This window comes from Neolamprologus brichardi, chromosome 18, assembly GCF_056152115.1.
Source record: "Neolamprologus brichardi isolate AB-2024 chromosome 18, ASM5615211v1, whole genome shotgun sequence".
In the NCBI taxonomy this organism is placed as follows: domain Eukaryota; kingdom Metazoa; phylum Chordata; class Actinopteri; order Cichliformes; family Cichlidae; genus Neolamprologus; species Neolamprologus brichardi.
In genome coordinates, this window is record NC_142121.1 from 24113381 (window position 1) to 24140199 (window position 26819).

The 26819-nt window shown below is 42.6% G+C and overlaps 1 protein-coding gene across 1 annotated transcript; it reads left to right on the forward strand.

The window, feature by feature from the left end:
* The first annotated feature begins 1926 nt into the window (after positions 1-1926).
* On the forward strand, positions 1927-26013 carry LOC102791111 (uncharacterized). Its single transcript, XM_087831328.1, has 41 exons — positions 1927-1951; positions 2066-2326; positions 2424-2690; positions 2804-3073; positions 3427-3687; positions 5109-5369; positions 5534-5794; positions 5897-6157; positions 6476-6736; positions 7007-7267; positions 7368-7628; positions 7727-7984; positions 8496-8762; positions 10248-10508; positions 10587-10844; positions 11512-11772; positions 11862-12122; positions 12248-12511; positions 12591-12848; positions 13823-14086; positions 14181-14441; positions 14797-15057; positions 15139-15393; positions 15484-15750; positions 16393-16653; positions 16726-16983; positions 17072-17332; positions 19104-19361; positions 19459-19719; positions 19863-20120; positions 20208-20468; positions 20929-21189; positions 21315-21575; positions 22038-22307; positions 22393-22662; positions 22938-23198; positions 23306-23566; positions 23642-23932; positions 25212-25448; positions 25528-25581; positions 25730-26013. The coding sequence occupies exons 1-41, from the start codon at positions 1927-1929 to the stop codon at positions 26011-26013; spliced, it is 10314 nt and encodes a 3437-aa protein (XP_087687454.1).
* Positions 26014-26819: the final 806 nt, after the last annotated feature.

Sequence of the window (26819 nt, forward strand, 5' to 3'; positions counted from 1 at the left end):
GAGGGCCACCAGGATTTCAAATTAAAAAATAAATTTTTTTAAAAAAGGACAAGAGAAAAGATACGCCTACTGTGAAATTGTTTGTTTTTAACAGGACATATGAAACCGTTTTTGATTCAAACTCATTATGGCCTACTATAAACTGCTGTCACTCAGCCTTTACACTTCCTTGTTGGCAATTCCAGCATATTTTCAATTTGTTTATTCAACTTTCAACCTTTTTTCAGTAGAAATCGTTTCTGATGGATGGATGGCCTGCAGTAAGCGACTGCCTTCTTTCTCTTTGACATGAAACTGTTTGTTGTGGATGTCAAAGAGAAGAACAGAGATGGAAGTGAAGTGTGACAACAGGCTGTTGAAGACATGACATTGTACATGGTTCATGGTACATTGGTACCATGAATGGTACCATCATTTAGGAATGCATGTGGTCACCAAACATGCCACCAAACTTACACAAAGGTTTCCAAAGAAAAAGCAGGCTTGTACTTTTAGATGACATAGAGACTATTACTTGAATAGAAGAGAACATCTTCGCCACAAGAGAGAAGGTGAAACACAACCTCCTCTGGCAAAAAGCATCCGAAGATTGATACAACATCTCTCCAGACGTTTTGTGAAATATTTGCCTCCTTGTTGAGGAGGACTGAACCCACTAAAACAACAACAAAAAGAAATGAACTGGTTATACAATGTATATACAATCTGTTTATTTGTTTGTCTTTGGTCACATGGAGTTCCTACTGTAGGAATGACCTGCTGTATTTTTTAAAAAGTATTTGCAGTCTAAACATTTAGTGTTTCATTTTACAAATGAGCTAAAATATTACTTTAAATCATTAATTTACATGTGACGTATATTTACACCATTTTGAATCTCTTTACATTTTAATGATGCTACACGGGGCTGTACTTCCAATTATCTTTATAATGACCTCCTTATCTGTTTACCACTTTCCTCACCAGCAGTTTGAGATCATTTTGATTAAAAAGTTTCTTTTTCATATAAAAAAGGTTGATTTTCTCTGCCACACGGGGGGAAGTTTCCCTGCTTAACCAGCAGCACTGGCTACTGTACTTTGTATCATGATGACAGGTAGCCTAGGGGCTTCACTTGTCCTCGTTTAGGATCTCCTGATTGGTTCCCATGGGGTTAATCTACAGTGTGCAGCCTGTAAAGATCTCAGAGGATGTTTGGAGGATCTTTGTACACTTCTCAGATGTAACCTACCGTAATCCTGACCTTTACTATGGATAAGATGAGGCTCCTTTATTTTTCTGTTGCCATATTGTCCCTCATGCAGGTAATTATGCAGTTTGAATTTTCTATTGTCAATTTAGGTTTTCAGGTAATTACAGAATTTTGAGTTAGCTTCTTAACAGTTTTTTCTTTTTTTTAAGATACCCCATGTTAAGGCTGCAGGTAGGTCTTCTGTCCTTTTTCCTTTGTCAAGTGGTTAATATTGATATTAATATGGATGTTTATATTTGTTGTTTTTCCCACTTCTTTTTTTCATATAACATATATGGAATCTTTCCTTGAGAATATCCCTTCAAAATCAAACTGAATATGCCAGCGGAGCAGAATGACTTCTTATGGAATGTTTTGTTGTTGTTTTGGTGATTTATGAATGACATTGAAGAAGAGGTTCTTAATGAAAATGACCTGGGGGGGGGGGGTGTTTTGTTTTGTTTGTTTGTTTGTTTTTTTTATCATTTGGCAGTATGATTGTTAATAGTCTATTATTACTTTCTTTATTGGGGGTGACCCCAAAAATGATACTGGAGATGGTCTAATATTTGGAAGGTTGGTTTTCCAACCTAAATGTCAAAGAATCCTTGGGCAAGATGCTGAACCCTGAGTTACCTCCATTAGGAGTTGACCTTGTGAATGTCATATTAAAAGTGCTTAGACATAGGAAAAACATGAGGCTTGAAGAAAGCCGTCGAAGTGTTCAAACTGAGTAACAAAAATAACTAATTAAGTATTCTTTTAAGGACTTTCCATCTGTTTTATTCTGTGCCACAAAGAAACTTAATAAATAAATGTTCTTACTTTTCTCAGGATGTAATATCCTGTCAGTAACATCTCCTTCAGCATCATCCCTTAATGTGGTATGGAGCACCTACAGCAATGCTTCAGTTTATGTGTTGGACTTGAGAGCTGTGAACTCCACTACTATTTCCCCGCTGATGGTGATGATACCACCAACCAGCACAGAGATGGTGGTACAGGGGTTAAGATCTGGATATGTCTATGACATCACCCTGAAGGTCCTTGTGTTTTTTAATCTTGTGTGCACAGACACTAAAACAGCCATGACAGGTAGGGACAAGTTTTAAACCAGCTGAATAAACAAAGCAATTTTATTTGAAGAGTAAAGTAAATAAAGTAATGCTGAACATCTTCTACATCCCCCCAGTGCCGGCTACACCTCAGATCACACTTTCTGAAGCTGTGTCAAGTACTTCCATAAGGTTTGAATGGACCACTGTGATTGGGGCAGTTAACTATACTATAATTGTGGAAGAGTTCATTAAATCTCTGGCACAGAGCTTCACTAAGACCTTCACAGATTCAAGGGGACAAATTGATGATTTGAATAACTTTACAACATACAGCTGCAAAGTTTACGCCTCCAACAGTGCTGGAAGAAGTGCCCTAAGTAACACAAAGATAATAACAACGTGTAAGTGCATACAAACAGCTGGTTTTGATGGTTTTTCAGATGATGCACATACACATAAAATATACATAATTACTTCTAAATCACTGATTAACGCCTGTATTTTCTGTTGGAAGTGGTGCAGCCACCCACTAATGTGAAAGTAGTAGCAACAGGAAAAAGTACAGCCCGAGTGACTTGGAACTCAGTGGATAAAGTCCTGCTGTACCGAGTGGCTGTGAGTGACAGTAAAAACCCCAGCAACATGCCAGTCATTAGAAACACCACCAGCACAACCTTTGATATAAGTAATCTGGAGCCCTGCACCACCTACACAGTGGGAGTATCATCATTCAACTTCTTCTTGGTGCCTGGGGAGCCTGCTAATGTTACACACACTACTTCTAGTGAGTATCTGTGCAACATCAATTATTTGTCTATTTCCCTTCTCTTCTCTTGTTTAAAAATATGAAATTAAAATCAGATAAAGCGTAGAAAAGTATTTACTACCAGAACCACTGAAGCATAGGCCTGATTCCCTGTTTTTATAGATGAGGACATATACAAACTATTACCTGCATCGTGATGATATTTGTGAATGAGCTCCGTCAGAGTGTTTTGTTTGACCTGTTAGGGATAACATGCCAACAGGAATCCGAGAATATGTTCATGTACCTACATTTACCGCTTTTGCTGACTTCTGAAACATAATTATGCCATCTGTTTACAATTTGTACATTTTTTTCTTTACTTTATTCAGCTATTAATTCGGTGACGACAGTCTCAGTGGACTACAGCTGCTCCAGTGGCAGTGTGACAGTAACTTGGGATGTGGTCTTTGGGGCCAGCTTGTACAGAGCCACAGCTGTAGATGGGACCGGCGCTTCTAGTAACTGCACATCAGCTTCCACTAGCTGCCAGATCTCCATGTTAACATGTGGTGAGAAGTATGAGGTCCGTGTTACAGCCCTCTCTGGTGCCTGCAGCAGCACCTCCAACATAACTTCAATGTTTGAGACAGGTGAGGGCAGCAGCTGTGAAAACAAATATGACCTCTCTGAGGCTCATCCCCTGTCGCCTTTATACTGCATGTTTTCAATCATACTTCCACCTCCTCTTTTTTCCTTACATTGCACAGTGCAATCTATTCAGAACAAACTGTACGCTTAGGTCAGACTTTTTAGGTTCTTTCCATGGTGTCCTTTGTTCTTTGTCACAAGTTCACGTTATCTAATAAGACCTGCCATCTAACACCAGCAATTCAAAAGGTCTTTACAGCCTATTGAAGTTAGGGAGTTTTCAAAAGTCATGTATAGGATGGGTCTGAAACATGAACAGGTGAAGGAGATACACAATCATGTACTGTACACCAAGTCTTCAAGCTGCTTTGATGGTGTGATTAATTTAAATGAAAAACAGAATTTGGTAGACTGCTTGATGTTAAAGATGAAATCGATCATTTTTTTGAAGTTGTTTAAACCAAAAAAGGATATTTATGCATAATTAATGTGTTATAACATCTCTCGACAAACTTTTACATTCTCATAAACTTTGAATGAATCCATTAAAAATGCATAATAGCAGGCACCAGTTTCTGGAAGCCGCTCAAGTGTCCTAAAAATCACACTTTCCCCATTGATAAACAGTTTGATTACATTCTCACATTGTATTAAAGTTTATGCACTAAGACGCCAACAGTGTTACATGCATTTCAACAAATGTATCACTAATGCCAACTAAGAGCAGCTAACAGAGGCTAACAGCAGCAACAACATCAGAAAACTTTAAGATATCCTCAACAACTCACTTCGGTATAGCTATCATTGGTTTTAAAAAAGTTTTCACAGAGTCAAGAGTCATGTTCCAATCTGAGTACACTCACTACAGACGAACAGTGGCCAGAGTTGAGGTGATCAGAGAAAATTGTCAACATTTTGGTCGCTTATGAAGAAGTGCACGATGTGGACTTACATTCAATACACTTTTGTTAGTGGTTGCTCTAGTGCGTAAAGAATGGTGCATAGAAAATAAATAAATTAATGTTAATGGTTCTACAAGCATTAACCTAGCTCTTCAAGGGCCGTCACTACTGGCTTTGTTGGCCACCAACACCCTTGGCCATCAGTGACCTCAGCTATGTATGCATTCCCTTGCAAATACATAGAAGTAACTGTTCATTAGCCATATTTCTTTTAACATGTCTACAAAATGTAAGCTTTTTTCTGTGTCATTTTCGATTACTAAACGATATATGGACGAGTTAGAATCACGATGAGAGTGTCATTTATGTCATGAAATTACAGTGAAAAGGGGGAAAAAATGCATTATGTAAATATGCAAAATGACTCATTGTGTCATTTCTAGAATTTGATGCCAGGATGGAAGGGATGTAGAGGTGCACTTATCTTATCCTCCCATCCTTAATTCGTTCTTTTCCCCCAGTCCCCTGTGCCCCAGCAAATCCTCAGGCTTCATACACTTGCAACAGCAATGTAGTCATCTTCAGCTGGCAGCCCATCGACAACGCCTTCTATTATGTGGCAACGTCTGTGGATAGCAATGGCATGTCAACGGAGTGTCGAACAGTAGACATCATGTGTTTCTTCACTGATGCGGAGTGCGCTCAGAACTACACGTACCGTGTGTATGCTGTCACCTTACAGTGTATCACCGACATCACTGAACCTGTGATTGTTCAAACCTGTGAGTATTTCTTACAGTCTTTGTTGTGACTTTTCTAAAATGTGATTACAGAAGCTTTTTGTGGTTGGTTGCTCTAACAACTGGTAAAGTTTAGTTATTTTTTAAACACTTTGAATTAAAGGAAAGGAACGAAATACACATTCTTCTCCATTTTCTTTCTTTAGCTCCTTGTCTTCCAACTAACTTGAGAAGGACAGCTGAGTGTGACCCTAACAAGCTGGTCATAAACTGGGATTCTGCTGCTGGAGCTCTTTCCTATTTTGTAGAAGCAAAGGGAAACACTAAAGAAAGCTACAACTGCACAACGTCCTCCAACAGCTGTGAAATTACCAATGTGCCATGTGGTGAACACCTCAGCGTGTGGATTGTTGCCTCCAATAACAAGTGCTCCTCTCCCCAAGTTTTGGGAGAGGTTGCACAGACTGGTATGTATTGAGTCGCTGTTTGAAATTTTCATAGTTCCCAAGATGTCATACTGCTAAACCAGGTGGCAGAGACTCGTAAACACAAACATCCTCTCTTTTCAGTTCCCTGCACCCCAAACAATGTCACAGTATCAGTGGACTGCAGCCAAAACTCTGCAACACTTGATTGGATGGAAAGCAGTGGCGTTATATTGTACGTCATTGTCGCCCAAGATGCACACGGCAATTCATACAGGTACATGTCAATGGACAGCCCCCGTATGATTGATGGCCTGAGATGTGGACAGAACTACACTGCCAGTGTTTTTGGCACAGATTTCATTTGCAACAGCACCACCAGTCAGGAGGTTTCTTTTATGACAGGTAGGTCAGAAGATTGATAACACTGTTGTGTCACCTATGTATATACTATACACTATATATATTATACCAAAAAAAAATTAAACCAGGGCAAAAGTGCCTTAAACTTGCAATTACTTAAAAAAAAAAATTAAATCACCAAAAATTAGTCTTAAAAATGATCAGAATTAGTCTTAAAAATGATGTAATAGTTAGTCTCCAACAATGTTTCTGTGAGATTCACCCTCATTTGTTATGTTCAGTTATCATGTGCAGATTTATGATGAAGACACTTAACACCTGTTAAGTTACTGTGAACTGAATCATCTTTCTCCTCTCCAGCACCGTGTCCTCCGACAAACATCGAAGCGTTTAGAGACTGTGATGCCAATCGTGCTGTGATAGTCTGGCAGAACCATCAGTCCACAGGCCTCTACACCGCCACTATAGCCGATCAGAGCGCTGATCAGCTAAACTGCACCAGCAACACAGGGAACAATTGTACAATAACTTCTCTGCCTTGTGGAAAGAAATACAACGTCTCGGTCACTTACAATGATGGAAACTGTCCGTCAGCCTCGAGTGTGGTCAGCATGGACTCAGGTACTACTGCTTTAAATTAAATCTGTTCATCAGAGCACCATATTTGATCCTGCAGAAGAAATGATTACAACAAATGGAAATATCCTAAATAAACCAGATGAGTTGAATAAAATGTGTTGAAACTTTAATTTAAAAAATAATAAATAATATCTAAAATATGATTTCTGCTTTTAACCTAAGGAAGTGAGTGGAGCGCCATTTCTGATATAGAAATGGTATACCATTTCTATTGATTTTAAATGGCATATGATGTTGTGTGTCTTTTTTCAGTGCCATGTGGTCCTGAAGGAGTCAGAGCCCATGTGGACTGCACAAGTGGTGAGCTGACAGTCTTCTGGAACATCTCCACTACTGCTGAGAACTACACCACTGTGATATCCAGAGGATCGGGCCAGCCTCTGTACTGTAACTCCACAGAGACACAGTGCAGTACAGGAGGACTGGAGTGTGGAAGCACCTACGCAGTGACGGTCTTTTCTATCACTGGGACGTGCAAGAGCCTGCCGAGCACAGAGGTCACAGTGGACACATGTGAGACCTGCAGATTTATCATGATCATATATGTAGATAGAGCCACAAGACTTTGTTAGATAAATCCTCCAAATTGCATTTCTTATTCATTTCCTTTCAGTGCCGTGTCCTCCCACCAACGTCACAGTGACACGCACATGTGCTCCACACCCTGTTCCTGTGTCATGGCTCCCCAGTGATGGTGCCAAATACTACACTGCTGTTGCTTTGAGCAGTGAAGGTCACAAGTCCTCGTGCACAACCAATAAAACCTCCTGTAGCCTCACTGGGCTCCACTGTGGGGAGGTTTACACAATAGGTGTTTCAGGAGTTGATGACAAGTGTACAATTCAACAGAGCAACACTGTCTCTGTGAACACAGGTAACACGACCTTGACCTAAACCACTGATGTCAGTAATGGGGGTCTTATTTGGGGAATCTGGAAGCGTTACTGATATTTTATTTCATTCCAACTCCAGAACCATGTGCTCCCTTTAATGTGTCGAGCCAGCTGATCTGTGGTGCTAGAGCTGCTCACGTGTCCTGGGACCCCAGTCCGAATGCACTGAGCTATGCAGTGGAAGCCATAAGTGATGGGCAGACCCTCACCTGCAACAGCTCCAGCCCCAACTGCACACTGAGTAACCTGCTCTGTGGCCAAGCATATGAAATTGCTGTGACTGCCACGGATGGCACCTGTGTCAGCAACTACAGTGCCCCCTTCAGGCAAGACCAAGGTACTGACTTTGACTGGCAATTACTCAGGTGAGGAGAAGCCTCTCAGTCTCAGTATATTGAGATGAATCTTCGTTTTGTTTTTTTTTACAGCAGTGATTCCTGTAATATTATATCCTATAATATTGTCACCAGTAATTTCTTAAATATGCCCCCACTGGACTTGAGATTTAATATGCAAATTTGTGTTTTTCACTGATCTCTTGCAAAAGAAACTTGACCTAACAAGACCTGCCTCTTTCCAGCCTCATCACACATTACTGGTTTAAACACTTTAGCAGTGAAGATAGAAAACTCAAACTAAACAAGGCATCATACTCGTCCTTCTTTTACATTCTTTTCAATCAAACTGATAAGCAATTCGTTTTTTTTTTAACTCTACTCAATCCCAGATCAGTTATTTTTCTTGGTTTTAATACACTATACTGGTCATGGCTTTCTTCATCGAACTCAGTACACAGTTCAGCTGACAAAAGTCTTTGTGATTAACTCCCACTGTGTTCTGTTTCTCAGTGCCATGCGCTCCAGGGAACATCAGTACAGACTTGTCCTGCAGCACCAATGACTTAACGGTCAGCTGGATCTCTTCTTCTGCATCCCTCCAATACAGTGTCGCTGCTGTGCCATTAGCTGGAAATGTAACTTCGGCCATCTGCCACACTGATGGTGCCAGCTGTGTTCTGAGCGGCCTTCAGTGTGGACAGACGTTTAACGTCTCAGTGGAAGCGTCCTCTGGCAGCTGCAATGGACCGCACAGCCCTCCACAGACTGTTCAGACAGGTAACAATGACAGTTATTGTAAATCTATAATTTCGTCTATCTGCTAACGCTGCTGATTTCCTTAATGTTTCTTTTAAGTAGATAAAGTCCAAAATCAATTGTTTTAGAATCGTAATATTTAGCAAGAAAGGAAAGAGATCATTCTATACCAACTATGACTGTGACAAAACAATCAACATAACTGTCCTGTAAATGTTAATTAGTACAGCATTTTAAATTTCATGCCCTCACATGCTGATGGAGGTGTGGTCCCACTCCTGAAATTCATATAAATTATCTCCAATAAATGAGGATTTACTTTGGGTCAGTTGGGATAGGCTGTCGCATGATTCCCTCAGTGCTGCACTTCTCCTGTCCTAATACTCAAACTCATTAATGCTCATATTAAAACAAAATGATAACACATTATTCTTGTCTTGTTTGAAAGTCAGGGAATCATGATTCGCTGCTTGTTTAATGCTGGAGCTCAATAAAACAAAACCTGAGCAACATACTGGAAGAAAAACAGAAAGGCTTTGATAAAGCAAACATGCATGATATGTTAGCTTGCACCAATAATTTGTTACTTTAAACCTTTGACATGCCAACTTTGGAAACTGCAATGTTAATTAACGAACAAGTGCAGCCTGTATTAAACCTGACAAAAGCAATATGAACTCTGAAATTGTATTCTTAAAAGGCTTACATTTAAAACACAAAATCATTTAAGATAAGTTTTTTTATATAGATACTACTTGAGCAGTTGGATTTACAGTGTGTCATATCTATTTCCAGCACCCTGCTCCCCTCAGAGCTTGGCAGCAGTGACAGACTGCAGATCAAACTCCCTGCTGGTCTCCTGGAATTCCTCTTTCGGTGCTTCCAGCTACACAGCTAAAGTTATGGGCCCACATGGCTTCTCTGAGACGTGTTCCTCATCAGATCTTAGTTGCTCTTTTTTCAACCTGCAGTGCGCCACTCAGTACAGCATCACAGTAGCATCCGAAAACAACCGCTGCACCAGTGCTCCCATTCAAACTACTATCACAACAGGTGTCATTTACATATATTTGTGCATTTCATGAGTTTCCAAATCATATTTGGACTTTTGGGACACATCATGCATCATGTAATGTATGTTCCTCCAGGACCATGTGACTCAGTTAACGTGACCAGCGTCCTGCACTGTGGCTCAGACGTGGCCACGGTGTCCTGGATTGCATCTCCCGGAGCTCTGACCCACACTGTGCTCGCTGAGGATGGCACATCTCATGATTATATTTCCTGCAGGACTAACACGGCTTCCTGTCAGCTGAAGCAGCTGCAGTGTGGGAAAGTTTACAACCTCACAGTCATCTCTGAGGACGCCACCTGTAACAGCACAGGAGCAAACCATGTTATAATGACAGGTAGGGAAACCGCACACAGCAAAAACAAAGATGTTTTACAATCTTTAGAATCAACGAACACATTTATTAAACGTGTTTCTTTTTGTCTCCTTCGCAGCTCCATGTCCTCCCACTTTCATAAATAACACTCTGATCTGTGGCACCAGTTCCTCTTTTCTGTCATGGACCCCGGTGGCTGATGCTACAGGTTACACAGTTAACTCCACAGCTTCAAACGGCCACAAATTGTCGTGTAGCTCAGCCACAGCTTCATGCACACTGACTGACCTTCAGTGTAGTGAGACCTACACAGCTACAGTGACTGCACACGGTAACGAGTGCGACAGTGCGCCTGGAACCAGCACCAGCATTACCACAGGTGAGCGTGCTTCAAATGGCACATACATGTGATCTTGCTTCATCCCCCTGCTAAACCAATGTACTGCTCTTTCTCCAGCTCCCTGTTCTCCAGTTATTATTTCTAAGCAGTATACCTGTGGCACCAACACAGCAGTGTTCAGGTGGACTGACCCTGCGGGAAGCCTCAGTTTCCTCGCTCAGGTAGAAGGAAAAGGGCATCAGGACGACTGCCACACGACAAATACCAGCTGCGTGTTTGAAAATCTCCCCTGTGGCTTGGATTTGAATGTAACACTCCAGGCTCAGGGGGCTCAGTGCAACAGCAGCCCAAGTGTCAACGAATCCTTAGAAACAGGTAAATAACAGACATTTTTTCTGTCATAGAGTAAGATGAAAAGAAATCACCACTGGACCTCATATCTGCCTCGTATAGTATTGATTTTTTAATTTCAGGTTCAATTATATAGCACCAAATCACAGTAACAGCTGCTTCAAGGTTATTGGGACTTGAATACTGAAGGTATTCTTCAGTGTTCAAGAGAAAACTCTATCAAGCAACCCGCTATGAACAAGTACTTTGTAAGAGTGGAAAGGAAAAACTCCTTTTTAACAGGAAGAAACTTCCAGCAGAGCCAGGCTCAGGAAGAGGCAGACATCTATTGCAACTGGTTTGGGAGTGAGGAAAGAACAAGAGCATAAGGAGACAGGACAGATATAGCACTGTCCAGCCTGCTAAATCAGCTTAGCACAATTAATAAAGATAAGGGGAAATAGCCAGACAGCCAACCCTCACTAACTTACCCCCAATCTATTATTAGTTTCTATTTTCTAGTGAATGTGGCTTATATTCCATCTGTTTCTACATCTTTCAAATCGTTATAAACATTAAGGGAAAATATGACAATGTCATCAATTTCCTCATGTGTATTTCCTCTAAATGTCAACCTCATACATGTCAGTTTAAACTTCATGTGTTTGTAACCTGATTGGTCGTTGAATGTTTTTCTCTTTTCTCTCCAAAGTCGCGTGCGCCCCACAGAACGTGAGCGCCACCCTGCTTTGTTTGAATCATTCAGCCCTGGTGACGTGGGTGGGAAGCCCCAGTGCTACAGGATACAATGTGACAGCAACAGCACAGGGTGGACACGCACACCACTGCCACACCAATTCTACCAGCTGTCAAGTCCATGACATCCACTGTGGTGAAACCTATAGCATTACCGTTACACCTTACTCTCAGACATGCACAGGAAATCCAAGTGCAGCCTACAGCTTTCAAGCAGGTACTTGAAGTCATATATTGTCCATGAGGAGAGTTCTCCCTACTTTGCAGAAAGACAACAGGAAACCATTTTTCTTATGTTCTCTGCAGGCCGTTGCACTCCTGGTAACATCGCCGTGTCTCCAGCTTGTGAGGGCAACAGCACAGTCTCCTGGTCTCCTGTAATGGGAGCTGATATGTACATAGCAACAGCAATGGCAGATGATGGACACACTCATACCTGCAGCTCAAACTATTTAGACTCGTGCAATTTCACTGACCTCCACTGTGGGGAAACCTACGCTGTCACTGTTGTCAGTGTAGACAGGGGCTGCTGGAGTGAACCAAGCTCAGCAGTGCAGCTCAGGACAGGTGAGAGAAAGCTGGAAGGAGCATCTCTGTGTTTTGGGGTCTGTAGGCTGATTTAGTAAAAAGTAACAATAACAATACTGAAACATTAATCCTTTTTGATTTGCTCACCTCCTGTATCTTCCTAGCTTTGTGTCCACCCACTAACTTGACGGGTCATGTCAGCTGTGATGCCAACGCACTGACCCTCACTTGGGATCCGGTGACTGGAGCTATCTATGTCTTACAGTATGAGCAGATAGGCAGCGCACTCCCTCATTCAGCCAACGTCACCTCTAACTCTTCCCATACTCTGTCTAATCTGCTGTGTGGGCAAAGGTACGCTTTCTGCATTGCAGCCCAGGATGGAAACTGCCGCAGCAGTTACAGTCCACCCATAGAAATAAGTACAGGTAATGAGTGTTTCCATAGCAACGGCAGCAAAAGTTCTTGTGGGGCATGCATAACCCAGCAGCTCTCCTTTTCTTTCAGCCCCCTGTCAGCCCACAAACTTAACGGTCCAAGTGGACTGTGGGACAAACAATGGGAATTTTTCCTGGGATGAAAGCAGCAGTGCAGGTTTCTACACTGTGCAGGTGACAGGGGAGCACGGCCACGTAGCCTCCTGCTCCTCTAATGACACCTCCTGCGCTGTGAAACTTCACTGTGGCCGCTCGTACTCTGCGACACTGGTGGCCTCCACAGAAAGCTGCAACAGCAGCAAACACACTGATATTTATTTTGACTCGGGTAAGACAAAACATTTATACTACAAGAGCAAGCCTTAGACCTGCTTAGATCTGGAAAAAGCATGTGATCTGGTGCAAAGGGAAGAACTGTGCTCCTCTGTGAGGAAGACAGGAGTGGCATTAGAGTATGTGAGAGTGGCGCAGGAAACGAATGACAGTAAGACACCGGTGGGGTGAGATCACATCAGGGATCAGCTCTGAGCCTGTTGTTTGCAATGATGAAAGTGGAAGTGGTGAAAGTCAGGCAGGGTCTGCATGGACAATGATATTTGAAGCCTAACTGTGATCTGTAGTGAGAGTAGGGATCAGAGGGCGGTGCCTGGAGAGAAGAGGTTTCAATGAGATTTTCATTGGAAGTGGGATGTTGGAGGACAGGATTGGAAATATAATAGAAGAGGAGCAGCTCAGCTTCAGCTTTTGAGACATAAAGTTGGAGAGGCAATGTTGAGATGGTTGGACATGTGCAGAGGAGGTGTGGTGGATATATTTGACCAAGGTTGTTAGGTATGGAGCTGTCAGGCATAAGTATAATTGAGTATAATTATTTATTTACTCATTCATGCTCTGCTCGGATCAGCTGGTTGTGTTTGTTGTGTTTCAAACACTTGTTGCCAACATGGATACTATGTAGTGTCCTCTGGTGGACAAAATATGCACCGTATACACTCGCAATGTGGTTGACGAATGTCTCTTCTTTTACTTTAATTTTCATTTACTGATCATTATAAATTCTGAAAATAGCTCAGATCAGTTGATAATCGTCCCACTGATAAATGAGTCGGACTCTAAACCTGACAGTGTAATTCTTTTTTTTTTCTTTATAGAAAGCTATGAGAACAAATTAAGGTGGTGATACAAGAAAATTCCATTTTTAACATTTCATTTTATTTATTTCTCAGCCTATCAAATCACCTTGGCAGCTTGTCTGTTGTATGTCGAGTATAGTATCATTATGTTTTTGACGCTCCCCTGTAGCTCCCTGCCTACCAGAAGATGTTGTGGCAGAGTTGGACTGTAACACCAACATGATGACTGTGAGCTGGTCTCAGACTCCGGGCTCAGATAACTACACCGCCTGGGCCATCAGCAGCACAGATGATCACAGAGCTTCCTGTAACTCGACATCCGACTCCTGCTCCATTCGTGATCTGCAGTGTGGAAAAGTCTACGAGGTGGTTGTCACCTCCTCTTCTGTTCACTGCAACATCATTGCTGGCTCTGACTACAAGGTTCAGTCAGGTGGGTGCAGCTCTTTTAAATCCAAGACGTTTAGCAAAACATAATTTGTTATATGTTGAATAAACCGGCTTCTTCCCCCCCAAACCACTTTTAGCTCCATGTAAACCTGAGAACACGACTATTGACCAAAACTGCAGCTCCAGCGTCATTACAGTAAAGTGGAACCAAGGTGACACAAAACAGAATTACACTGTTAAGGCTACTTCTGCCTCAGGTGTGAACTCCACCTGTGACTCCACCCAGAGCAGCTGTTCCTTCCTGGACCTGAGCTGTGGTCAACTCTACACTTTCACAGTGATGGGACACACAAATGTTTGTATAAGCGAGTGGAGCACTCCTATAGAGAAGCTTACAGGTACACACGCTATGTACATCTTTCAAAAATCAGTTACATTTAGGGAAATATACTTGGTCTCTTCTTAATTACACTACAATAAGAAGATATTTGTGTTTATTTTATTAATTTGAAGCTAAATGCTAACAGCACATTCATTTAGCTTGTTACTAACATCATAGACTAGCACATAGTGCAGGTGTTACTGCAAGAGACAGTCTATAAACCCATGATGTTACATTAAAGCCCTGCAGATTGTATATGGATTAAATGGCATATAAACCTGTGGTTTAATCTCAAACTATCACTTAAATTTTACCATTCATTTCCTCATTTTCTGTATCTGCTTCCAAGTTGTGCTTCTCTCTATTTCTAGGCCCATGCCCTCCTACCAATGTGTCAGCTGAGCTCAATTGTACTACCTTTAAAGCTCTGGTCACTTGGAGTAATACTGCAGCAAACACGGGATACATGGTCCAGGCCACGTCTGCTAACGGACACAGCTCCAGCTGCAGTGACTTGGGCACATCGTGTCATCTTAACAGCCTGGTTTGTGGACAGGAATACTCTGTTGTCGTGGAAGCAGTGGACCCCAGATGTCCTGGTCCTTCCAGTGTCCCCACCACCATCACAACAGGCGAGTGTACAGTAGCTTTTAACACAGAGGGAGTTTCTTACTTTTAAAAATTCTAACTTTTATAATGTTTCCTCCCTCCAGAGCCCTGTGTTCCTGTGAATGTCAGCTTTCACTATAACGTGAGTGCTGCCCAGGTGCAGTGGAGTGCAGGAAGCGGTGCAAGCTCATACTCTGTCCGAGCTGTGACACAGCAAGGCCTGAGTTTAACCTGTAACACCGTAAACACTGACTGTGTTCTGACTGGTTTACAATGCAGTCAGACCTACAGCATCACTGTGACGGCTAAAAACCAGGCCTGTGATAGTCAGATCTCTGACGCCTCCCTCCTCATGACGGGTTAGTAGTCAAATCAGGAAGGAACATGTGTACACGTATGTACATGTGTGCATTTTAATAACTAAATGTGTTTGTTTTCCCTTAATTCAGAACCCTGCCCACCCACAAACATTCAAGCCAATGCGTCTTGTGGGCAACCCACTGCAACTGTGTCCTGGCAGCAGAGTGACCTTGCTGCAGGTTATGTTGCCTACTTCGACAGCCAGCGTGGACACGACACTTTCTGTGTTGGCACAGACACAGATACAAGTTGTGTCGTCTCAGGGCTGATGTGTGGCACAGTGTACAGCGTCTGGGTCAAAGCCCTGGGACATCAGTACAACAGCTCTGACAGCATAGTGGTCCCTCTTACATCAGGTAATGAAAACCCCACACAACGTGGCATCAAACTACTCAGTACTGATCAATTCAATATTAGCTACTCTTTCTGTGTTGCCACAAGTAGTGAAGCATCTTACTAAGTGGTCTCTTAATAGCGAAGTTCCTCATTACCTATGGATTATTTTAATTTCAATATTATTAATATAGCCTCAAATCACAACAGCAGCCTTAAGGTACATGCTTTATACTGTGATGTAAAGACCCCACAATAATACAGAGCAAATAACAACAAGCAAATAAAACCCTATAAGTTTGCACTTTGGTGACAGTGGGAAGGAAAAATCCCTTTTAGTAGGAAGAAACCTCCGGCAGAACCAGGCTCATCATCGGGGGCGGCCATCTGCCACAACTTTGGGGGTGTGGGGAGGAAGACAGAACAAAGACATGCCGGGAAGAGAGCCAAAAATCAATAATAGCTATATAAACAGATAGATTCTTTATGTCTTTAGTGAATAATTATCTTGTATAAATTATTAGGGAAGCTATTAAGAAACTGCTGATGAAAATCTCATTAACTACCAGCTCATTCGTGACTCATCACTTGTTCTTTAGTAACCAAGTTTTTGTGTCCCTTGTTGTAAAGCGTTACCATACTTGATATTATTCTTGATCCCACAGGACCTTGTGAGCCAAGCAATATTGAAGTGATTTACGACTGTGGGGGCAGCTCTGCCAACATATCGTGGCAGCCCAGCGATGGAGCTGTGCGATACATTACTGTGCTCACAGCTTCTTCGGGACACACAGCCAGCTGCACCACCAACCAAACCAGCTGTCAGCCGAGGCCTCTGCGATGCGGAGAGGAATACAACGTCATTGTGATGGCTGTTGGAGAGACTTGTAACAGCAGTTCTCAGATGACAGGATACCTCACCACAGGTGCGTGTTTCAGCCAAACCTTTTGTCTCATTTATATCACAGTTCAGACCGTTTAACTTGTTCTCCCTCCAGAGCCCTGCGTTCCTACAAATGTGTCCATCCACTACAACTTGAGTACTGCCTGGGTGATGTGGAACACAGCGAGAGGTGCTGCGTCGTACTCTGTTCAGGCTGTGAGTGACCATAACTTGACAGTCACCTGTAACACCAGCAACACACACTGCTCTCTGACTGCTCTGCAGTGCAGCCACACCTACAGCATCACTGTGATGACACAAAGCCTGGCATGCAACGACACTGTGAGCTCTGCACCCTACCGCCTCGTGACAGGTTTGTCAATCCATCAGAAGTGATGCACAGGTTAGTTTCTGTGTTTCCAGAGTGAGCGTTTAAATGTGACCGTTTTCTCTTCACTCAGAGCCGTGTCCACCTACTAATGTTCAAGCCAGCATGTCATGCAGACAGCTTACTTCAACTGCGTCCTGGCAGCAGAGTGACCTCGCTTTGGGTTATGTTGCCTACTTTGACAACCAAAATGGCCACTACACCTCCTGTATGAGCACAAACACCTCCTGTGTGGTCTCAGGGCTGATGTGTGGTACAGTGTACAGTGTCTGGGTCAAGGCGTTAGGACAGCAGTACAACAGCTCTGACAGCTCAGTGGTCTCGCTTACATCAGGTAAAGAAACACTCAGCATATATATCTGATGTTTTTTTTTCCATTTGGGAGCCTTGATTTATTTATATTTTCTAACTGTGTTTCCTCAGCCCCATGCCTGCCCAGAGACATAACGGTGGAAGTCAACTGCACCTCTGACAATGCTGTCCTGGTGTCCTGGAACGGCACTTATGGCACAACTAACATTTCCCTGATGGCTGTCGTTGGTGGAAGTCTTCAAACTCTGTGCACAACTCAGCAGGAAAGCTGTAACATGACAAGTTTAAGCTGTGGGGAAACCTACAGTCTCAGCATCAACGCCAGCAACGACCAGTGCAGCCTCAGCACACAGACACTGTCTAACTTTACCACACGTGAGTGAGCTTTTGCAGGTAATGTGCATGCATGGCTGCTGCTGATTTCATTTGCTCACAATAAAACAAACATAAACATCTTCCTCAGGTCCTTGCCCTCCTCAGAGAGTAGCTGTCAATCTGCAGTGCAGCTCCCGTACTGCTGTCCTATCCTGGGAAGAGAGGCCTAATGTTGAACTGTACACAGCGAGTGCCATCAAGGCGTCAGGAGGGGAAGAGAAAACGTGTGACTCAGTGACCTCCACGTGTCAGTTCTCTGGTCTGGACTGTGGAGAGATGTATAACTTTACTGTTACAGGCCACAACAGAGGCTGCTGTAGCCAACCCAGCAGTCCCGTGTTCATCCACACAGGTACTACTGAGACCAAACTGTAAAGTACAGAAAATCCCTTGTTTCAGCTACACAACAGTGGAGATTCTCACTGAAACTGTTCCCATTAAAAATGTAAATATATGATATATTTTATTTTACATTTGAATATATATTTAAAATATAAAACAAGTAATGATCTTATAAAACAGCATGCATAGCAGACTCAATAATTTAGCAATATATAAAGTAGGAAAGAAGAAATGGGATTTCCTCCAAAAATGTCAATCTTAAGGCATCAACAGCAGTAAAACAGTCATAGAACATTTTTACGTAATAAGACTCTAAAGGGTCGATTTTGATACTTAACCTCTTAAGCCCCAACGCCCCCTGATACGGGGGCAAAAAGCAGGAGATCAGGTAGGCTTGGGGCTTAAGAGGTTAAAGTTCATTTTAGGGTTGAAGATATTTATTCCTCTAATCACGTAAAAATAAGTTCGGGAATAAAAACTGTATTTTTATATCATACAACCCTCTTTACAAAACGTTTAGAGGCTTACATGTAAAAACAGAATGCAGAGATACACAGTCCCTTTAAATCAGACGCTGAAGTTTAAAGTAAGAAATATTTATAGATTAGTCGGACATCTTTACTGGCAGAGTTATTATTTTTGCATTCGTTTTTTGTCTAATTAGTTTTTATTTTAATTTCATTTTGACCTTCAGATGAGTTTCAGTTATTTTCCAGAGTGGGTTTGCTTGTTTGAGTATTTATATCTGTGTTGATCTTTTTAAACACATGGACATTTAAATAGATTGAGGACATATGTGAGAGGCACATGTATTACAATAAAAACACAGGATGTTTTAAAGGCAGTTGACTCACAGTCTTAGGAGTCAACCAAAGTGCCAGTAAACATGTCCATCAAAGCCTCATTGGGCAAGTTGCCATAACAGCTTTTACTAAATTAACAAAGCCTAAAGCTAAGAATTTCCTCTATATTTTTAATGAGTTTTTTTTTTTATTTTGTTTTAATTAACTAAACCTAGTTTTCATCAACTATGATGTAAAAGATAAAGATCTGAACTCTTTTCTCTCTTTTTACAGAGCCATGTCCACCTACAAATGTTTCTGCTGAGGTGCTCTGTGAGTCCGATGAGGTGAAGATCTCCTGGCAAGAGGCGAGTGGTGCTGAGAGTTTCTTAGTTACAGTGAGCGGCAGCAACGGATTCGTGAAGACTTACAACACAAACCAAACGCTTCTAAGAGCCTCTTTGCCTTGTGGACAGGACTTTAATGTCACTGTTCAAGGACAGGGCAGCATGTGTAATGGCATCCCCAGCAGTCCCACCTTCTTCAAAACTGGTGGGACTTTTTCTACATCATATGCAAATTATTTTAACTTTATTTTAACGTTTATGTTTTGACTGTTTTGGGGTTTTTTTTCCTTTTTGGGACACAGTTCCATGTATACCAAGGGGTTTGGCAACTGACGCAGAGTGTGGGTTTGACGTGGGCTCCGTCAGCTGGCAGCCAACTGATGGAGCTGAAACATACATTGCTGTAGCCACTGGCCTCGACGGCCACACTCACCGCTGCAAAAGCAATACCACCTCCTGCACCTGGAGCGATCTGCACTGTGGGGAGGAGTACAGTGTTGTAGTGAGAGCAAAGAGCAACAACTGCACCAGTCTGCCGAGCAACAGCTCAATCATCCACATGGGTATGATATTGACAAATGAAAACAAAGTGAAATGAAGTCCGAATACATCATCTCATGTCTGTAATTGTTCAGCAGTTTCTACAGTTTTTCTTAGAAATTTGCACAAGTAAAAGAAACATTATCAGATCATTGTTTCTTTCCAGACCCGTGTGCTCCCCAGAATTTGTCTGCCACTGTGAACTGTGATATGAAAGTGGTGTCTCTGAGCTGGGATGCCAGCAATGGGGCAAAGATGTACACGGTTTCCGCTGAGGCGGGAAACAAGTCAGTCAGTCTCAACACTAACATGACCACAGCCAGCTTCACTGGATTTACCTGCGGACAAAACTACAGCATCAAAATCACACCTCACAGTTGGTACTGTCCTGGAAACTCGAGCGCTTCAGTCTCTGTGCAGACCTGTGCGTACTGTTCAGATACACAGTTTTGACCAACCACACATAATGGAGAAGTGAGCTCTAATCTGAGTTTATATGTTTTTATACCAGGGCCATGCAAACCCATCGGAGTCTCTGCCAGCCAGGACTGTCTTACTAGTATTGCTGTGGTAACCTGGCAGCCTAGTAATGGGTCAGATGTCTACAAAGCCACCATGCAGACTGACACCGGCGTGTCAAAAATGTGCACGTCAGACACTAATCAGTGCAGCTTCCTTGACCTGATGTGTGGACAGAACTTCTCTGTCTCAGTCACAGCTTCCAACCAGCAGTGTGACGTCACCTCCGGTCCAGCCACAAGTCTGCAATCAGGTGAGGATTGCATGGCTACTAGAGCAGGAAACGCAGGCTTTCATTGCTATATTTAAACTTCATTTCTTAATTCTGTTTTCATATTTGAAAGGATTTTTTTTTCTCTGTTAGAATTTAAAGGTGAGGAAAGTGACATGTTTTTGTGGTCACTGGGCAAACAAACTTATCTGAGACTCCCACTTTTCCTCTGCTGGTCTCCAAGCATCTAGTCAGTGCTGGGAGGCTGTCCAATCAAAGGAAGCCTGAACAAGGATAAAGTGTGACAACGTCTAGTTATGGTGTGAGGGGATGGATACAAGCTTTATTATTTCTACAGTCTGTGCTTTTAAATATGTAAAGTCAGCATAGTTAAGGTGTTGTGTAGCAGTAGTAATCATTTTGCTGTATACTGAGGTTTTTGCTCATGATGCTCTCCACACTGAGTGACTGATCCTGTTTGTTGTGTCTGCTTTATCTTCAGTACCTTGTGTTCCCACTGACGTCTCAGTGGTGATGGATTGTGCTAACAACACTGCTGTTGTGTCCTGGGCTGCCAGTCAGGGTGCTGTAAAGTACTCAGTCATGGCCCACAGTGCCCATGTTAATAATGACAGCTGTCAGACCCCTGGCCTTAGCTGTAGCCTCAACAACCTCACCTGTGGCAGCCTCTACACTGTTCACGTTGTAGCTATGGGTGACAGCTGCTCTAGCGTCCCCAGCTGGCCTCTGAAATTCAACTCAAGTAAGAGGAACAACACCCGTGACCAGAGCCTAAAGCACTTTTAAAATATGAATTTTGTGCAGGCGATCAAATGTTTGCAATTTAAAGCTTTCAGCTGTGTATTCAAGATGTTGTCATGTTTTCAGTCCCCTGCCCGCCTCAGAACGTGAGCACCCAGGTCGACTGTTCGTCAAACGATCTGACAGTTTCTTGGGACGCCATCGGAGATGCTGACCACTTCTTGGTTTCACTAGCTGCTGAGAATGGCGAAAGCGAGTTATGCAACACCACAAACACTGTATGTTTCAGCAGCAATGCCACATGTGGAAAAACCTTCACAGTCCAGGTGACCTCTGTCAGAGAACACTGCCGCAGCGTGCACAGTCAGACGCAGAGCATCCAGTCAGGTTAGACAACTTCAGTTCAATTCAGTTTTATTTCTAAAGCGCCAAATGACAAGAGTCACCTCGAGGCACTTTATATATATATAGTGGCCCCCAGCAGCTTAGGTCTAATAATTAAGGGAGGATTCAGGGCCACCTGATCCAGCCCTAACTATATGCTTTACCAGAAAGGAAAGTTTTAAGCCTAATATTAAACAAACTGTCTGTCTCCTAAATCCAAGCTAGAAGCTGGAGGCTCTGCCTCTCATTTTACTTCTAAATACTCTAGGAACCTGCAGTCTGAGAGCGAAGTGCTCTGTGGAACTATAAGGTCTTCAAAATAAGATGGGGCCTAATTATTCAAGATCTTGTATAAGAGGAGAAGGATTTTAAATTCAAGCTTCAAAGAAAAAAAACACTTGACAAACTACCCTGGCTTGCATGGATCCTTCCAACCAATCACCAAATGAACTTTATGTGTTTTAGCTCCCTGCCAGCCCCAGGGGATCAAGGGCAGCATTGACTGTGTGACCAACTCTGCCTGGATATCATGGCTTGATGCTCCCGGGGCAGACAGCTACACTGTGTCCGGTGTAGCTGTAGGTGGAAATGACTACACAGTCAACTGCACCACCTTTACCAACACGACGTGTGAGATGAAAGACCTGGCCTGTGGTGTGCTTTACAACTTCAGCGTATTGGCCAAAAACAGCGAGTGTGAGAGTCAGCCCAGTGCCCCCATCAGTTTGGAAACAGGTACTTCAGTAAGAGCTGTGTTTTGTCATTTCAATTAATTACTCGTGCCTCAGTATGAACTTATCAACATCTGCTTCATTCTCAGCCCCCTGCTCCCTCTCTGCTATCACTGCTGTCCCCCAGTGTCACAACTCCTCCATCCTTGTTATGTGGGATCTCATGGAGGGTAGTGAGAGAAACACTGTGTACACTGCTACAGCAGAAGCCAGTGATCACACGTTGTTGACCTGCAATAATACCGGCACCAGCTGCTCCCTTCAGGGAGCACAGTGTGGCCTTCAGTACACCATCAGTGTAGCTGCTTCATCGGACGCCTGCAGCAGTATGAGAAGTCCTCCCTCCAGAGTTAGCATGGGTACGTCTTCATGTTTATTTTCTGTCAAGAAGTGCATCAAGTTTGGAAGTTCTAAGTTAACAGATATGCAGCTTACCTCAGCTTAAAGACTGGAAGTAGACAAGTATTTTTTAAAATAAATTAGCAAGAAAAAAAGCCCCAACAAAGTGGTTTAGTAAAACAGTCAAAATCATAGCTTAAATACAGCAGATACAGATAATTAAAAGCTACTAAATCTAAGTAAAAACCCATCACCTGGCCTTTGTGTATTTATGTTGACTCGTCTTTTTCCACAGAGCCCTGTCCACCCACAGACGTGAGGGTGAACGCTGCCTGTGAGCATCACAGGGCGGTGGTGTCCTGGACTCTGTCTCCGGGTGCTGAAACCTACCACATTGTCGCTGAGGCTGCAGATGGACACACGCACACCTGCAACACAAGCTCCACAAACTGCAGCTTATCAGAGCTCCACTGTGATGAGCAGTACACTGTGTTTGTGACAGCTGGCCATGAGAACTGCTCCAGCAAAGCCAGTCAGAATGTAACACTGAACACAGGTATTTGTTTTCGGACTTGTATGATATTAGTACCAAAAATGACTGAAAAATATAACTAATATTAGCACTCTAAGACTTACACCATCTTAATTGCTCCTTTTACCCAGGTCCTTGCCAGCCAAGTGGACTCTCAGTTACGTACCAGTGTAGCAATCGGTCCGCGACGCTGACGTGGACTCCCAGTGGACGAGCTAAAGACTACTACGGCTGTGCTCAGGCTGGAAATGAAGACATGCTTTACTGTCACAGCACAAACCCCAGCTGTGTTATCAATGGCCTCGACTGCGGAACTGTTTACAATTTCTCTGTCCAGGCCTCAGACGGGACATGCAACAGCTCCTTCAGTGATCCTGTGCAGATTGAAGCAGGTAAAAAAGGAGCTTCATACTTGTCAAACCCTGAGTAACTTTTCACATTACTGTTACTGACTCCTCCTCTCTTAGTTCCCTGTCCACCAGCTATTGCTGAGGTGCAGCTTTTCCCAATGCAGGACGAGATCGAGGTGATGCGTTTCAGCTGGAAACAGATTACCTGTGGCGACACCGGTTACATGCTCACTTTGACAGGAAGTCTGCTGGGAGACAGCCAGGCCATGTTCGAGCTTTCTTCCTATTGGACAAATGTGACATACTTTGAGTTTCCTCTCGTCTGCAGTTCGAATTACAGCGCCACAATGAAGAGCAGGAATGCTGCAGGCATGAGCGACACATCCATGCCTGTTTATGGAACAACAGGTAGATTACACCCCAGATTTGAGCTGTTGTTCACTGCAGTTACACAGGTGCTTCATGTGTCCTCACAAAATCTGGTGTAACTAGTAATCATATGAGCTACACTGAGGTGTATCACATCACATCTTTACAGTGTACCCATCCTCTCATGCATGCTTCCAGCAGGATAATGCACCATGTCACAAAGCTCAAATCACCAACAGTGAGTTCACTGTACTCAAAAGGCCTCCTCAGTAAACAGATGTCAATCCAATAAAAATAATAATAATAATACATTTTATTTGAGGGCGCCTTTCTAAAACCCAAGGTCACCTTACAAAGAGAAAAAGACATCATTAAAAAAGTAGATTAAAATAGACTGTAATTAATTAAAATACAGAAACCAGCAAAATACAACCACAAACAACAATTTTAAAAAAAGAAACACAGCAAGTAAAATCTGTATTAAAGCGAGTAAGCCTGTTTAAACAAGTAGGTTTTGAGTTGTGACTTATATAAGGGAAGGGAATCTATATTTCTTAAGGCTGGAGGAAGAGAGTTCCAGAGCCGAGGAGCAGAGCGACTGGAAGCTCTGTGCCCCATAGTGGTAAAGAGAGCAGAAGGAACAACAAGATGAGTGGCAGATGAAGATCTGAGAGAGCGGGAAACTGTGGTGATATGAAGGAGATCACAGAGATAAGGAGGGGCAAGGGTATGAATACTCTTAAACGTGAGAACTAAGATTTTAAAGTTTATCCTGGCTTCTATGGGCAACCAGTGAAGCTGTTGAAGAATTGGGGTGATATGGTCTCTTAAGGGAGTACGAGTTATGACCCGAGCTGCAGAATTCTGAAGAAGTTGAAGTTTATGGAGCAGGTCTGGGATGTGGTGGAATGAGAGATTGTCATCATGGAGGTGTTCGCTGATAAATCTGCAGCAACTGTGTAACACTGTCATGTAATTATGGTAGAAAAATCTCTAAGGAATGTTTCTAGCACCTTGTTGAATGTTGAATCTGTGCCATGAGTTAAGGCAGCTCTGAAGGCAACAACAAGGGGTCCAATACTCCAGTCCAGTACTAGCAAGGTGTACTTAAAAAAGTGTCCATTGAGTGTGAATAAAAGTAAGCTTTCTATCTTTTTTGGAAAGAATATAATTTTTAAATTCTGATTAAAAAAAAAAAATGCCTCAATCAGGACAGAAATGGTCTGATGTGTTCGTGTATTTGTATTTTTTTTCTTTCTTTCTTTCTTTTTTAAATAAAAATGAATGAACTTCTTTAAATCCCATTTCTCTCTCTCAGCTCCTTGTCCACCATCGGGTGTGGTGTACACTGGAAACAGCTCCTTTGCCACAGTTTCGTGGAACGCCTCAGTGTTTGCCGTCAACTACACGGTGTATGACAACACCATAACTCCAAAGGTCCAGCTGTGCAGCACTGCACAGCTGTCCTGCTCGCTGTCCAACATCGCTTCCAGCGATCTCGCGATCACCGCCAGCAATGCCGCTGGAGAAAGTGAAGCGATAAATGTCACAAAAAGTACGGTTCAGTAGCTTTGTGGTGACAATTAAGACAAGTTTAAAAATGAATAAGATCTAAACTGATCTTCTGTCTTTAGTGGTGACGCACGCACGCAGGAGAAGAGATCTCCAACAACAGATGTCACTGAATGGTGAGTTTACATTCATTGGATTTTGTTCTATTTAGTTTTGATTTTAGAGCTTTATAAGAATTAACTTCCACATCTACCAGCTCATCACACTCTGAAGTTCTAAGTCCTCCGGGACTCTGTTCAGAACTTTTTTCCCTCTCTCCATCAGGAAACATCTCAGCTCCCGTGTTGGATGTCAAGCACACAACATCAACAGTCATTTCCATCACATGGTCTAAGGTGGAGGGTGCTTCTTATTACAGCCTGCTGGTTATAAAGCAAAGCAGGTCCCACGAGCACCAGCAGCTGACGGTGTACGGTGAGAGCATCATGCTCACTGATATGAGACCAAACGCCACCTACTGCATCTCTGTGCTGGCCATTTACGCAGACGCTAGTGGGCCAGAGTCTGAGCCCGTATGTGTGCGGACAGAGAGCGGGCTTCCACAGTAAATGGAAAAGGCACTTCTGAGGCCTCCACACCTCTCCTTTTAAAAATGGTTCCACTTTTAGATGCCAAATCCTTAACACACAATACACAAGCACATTAGATTGTGGGAATTAATGTGGGTTGCTCTGCTCGTGTACCATGAGATGCATTCAGCATTAGCCTCACCACTGATAATAAAGTAGTTGTCTTTAGAATAAAAGGCTCTGTCCTCCAGTTAAGATAAGATGACCTTTATTAGTCCTACAGGTGGGAAATTTGTTTGTTCATGCTTATATTAAAAACTCTTTATAAAGATGGGTTTATGTCTACTGCTGGTTGAAGTTGCATGTTCCTCCTGCTTTTTTAATTCTCATTTTGTGAATTATCATCATTGCTAAATGTGTATTTAACATGCAAATAATTTTCAGACTACATTCTAATAAAATAATGAAAATGTTTTCTTTGAGTTTCTTTATGTGTATGTGTGAGTTGTACAAACGACCCGTTGCTTTTTTTTTTTTTTAAGTGTTTTATTAGAAAACAAAATGCAACAGAGCAATAACCGAAACACAACACAAGCAGGGCCCAAGTGTGTTTTGTAAAAATTACCCTTTGCGGACCGCATTTGAGAGGATTAAAACACTCTCAGGACGTCTACACGTGATCACGGACAGAACTGTTCTGCTTTAGCTGAGCTACATGGCCTTCACGTTAAGTGTTGAACTTCAACCATTCGTGTACAGAGGCATATCAGACAAATTTTAAGAGTAAGCACATGTGGTCTTTTGCACAGGCTGAAAGTAATTACAGTCATTTTTTATGAATCGTG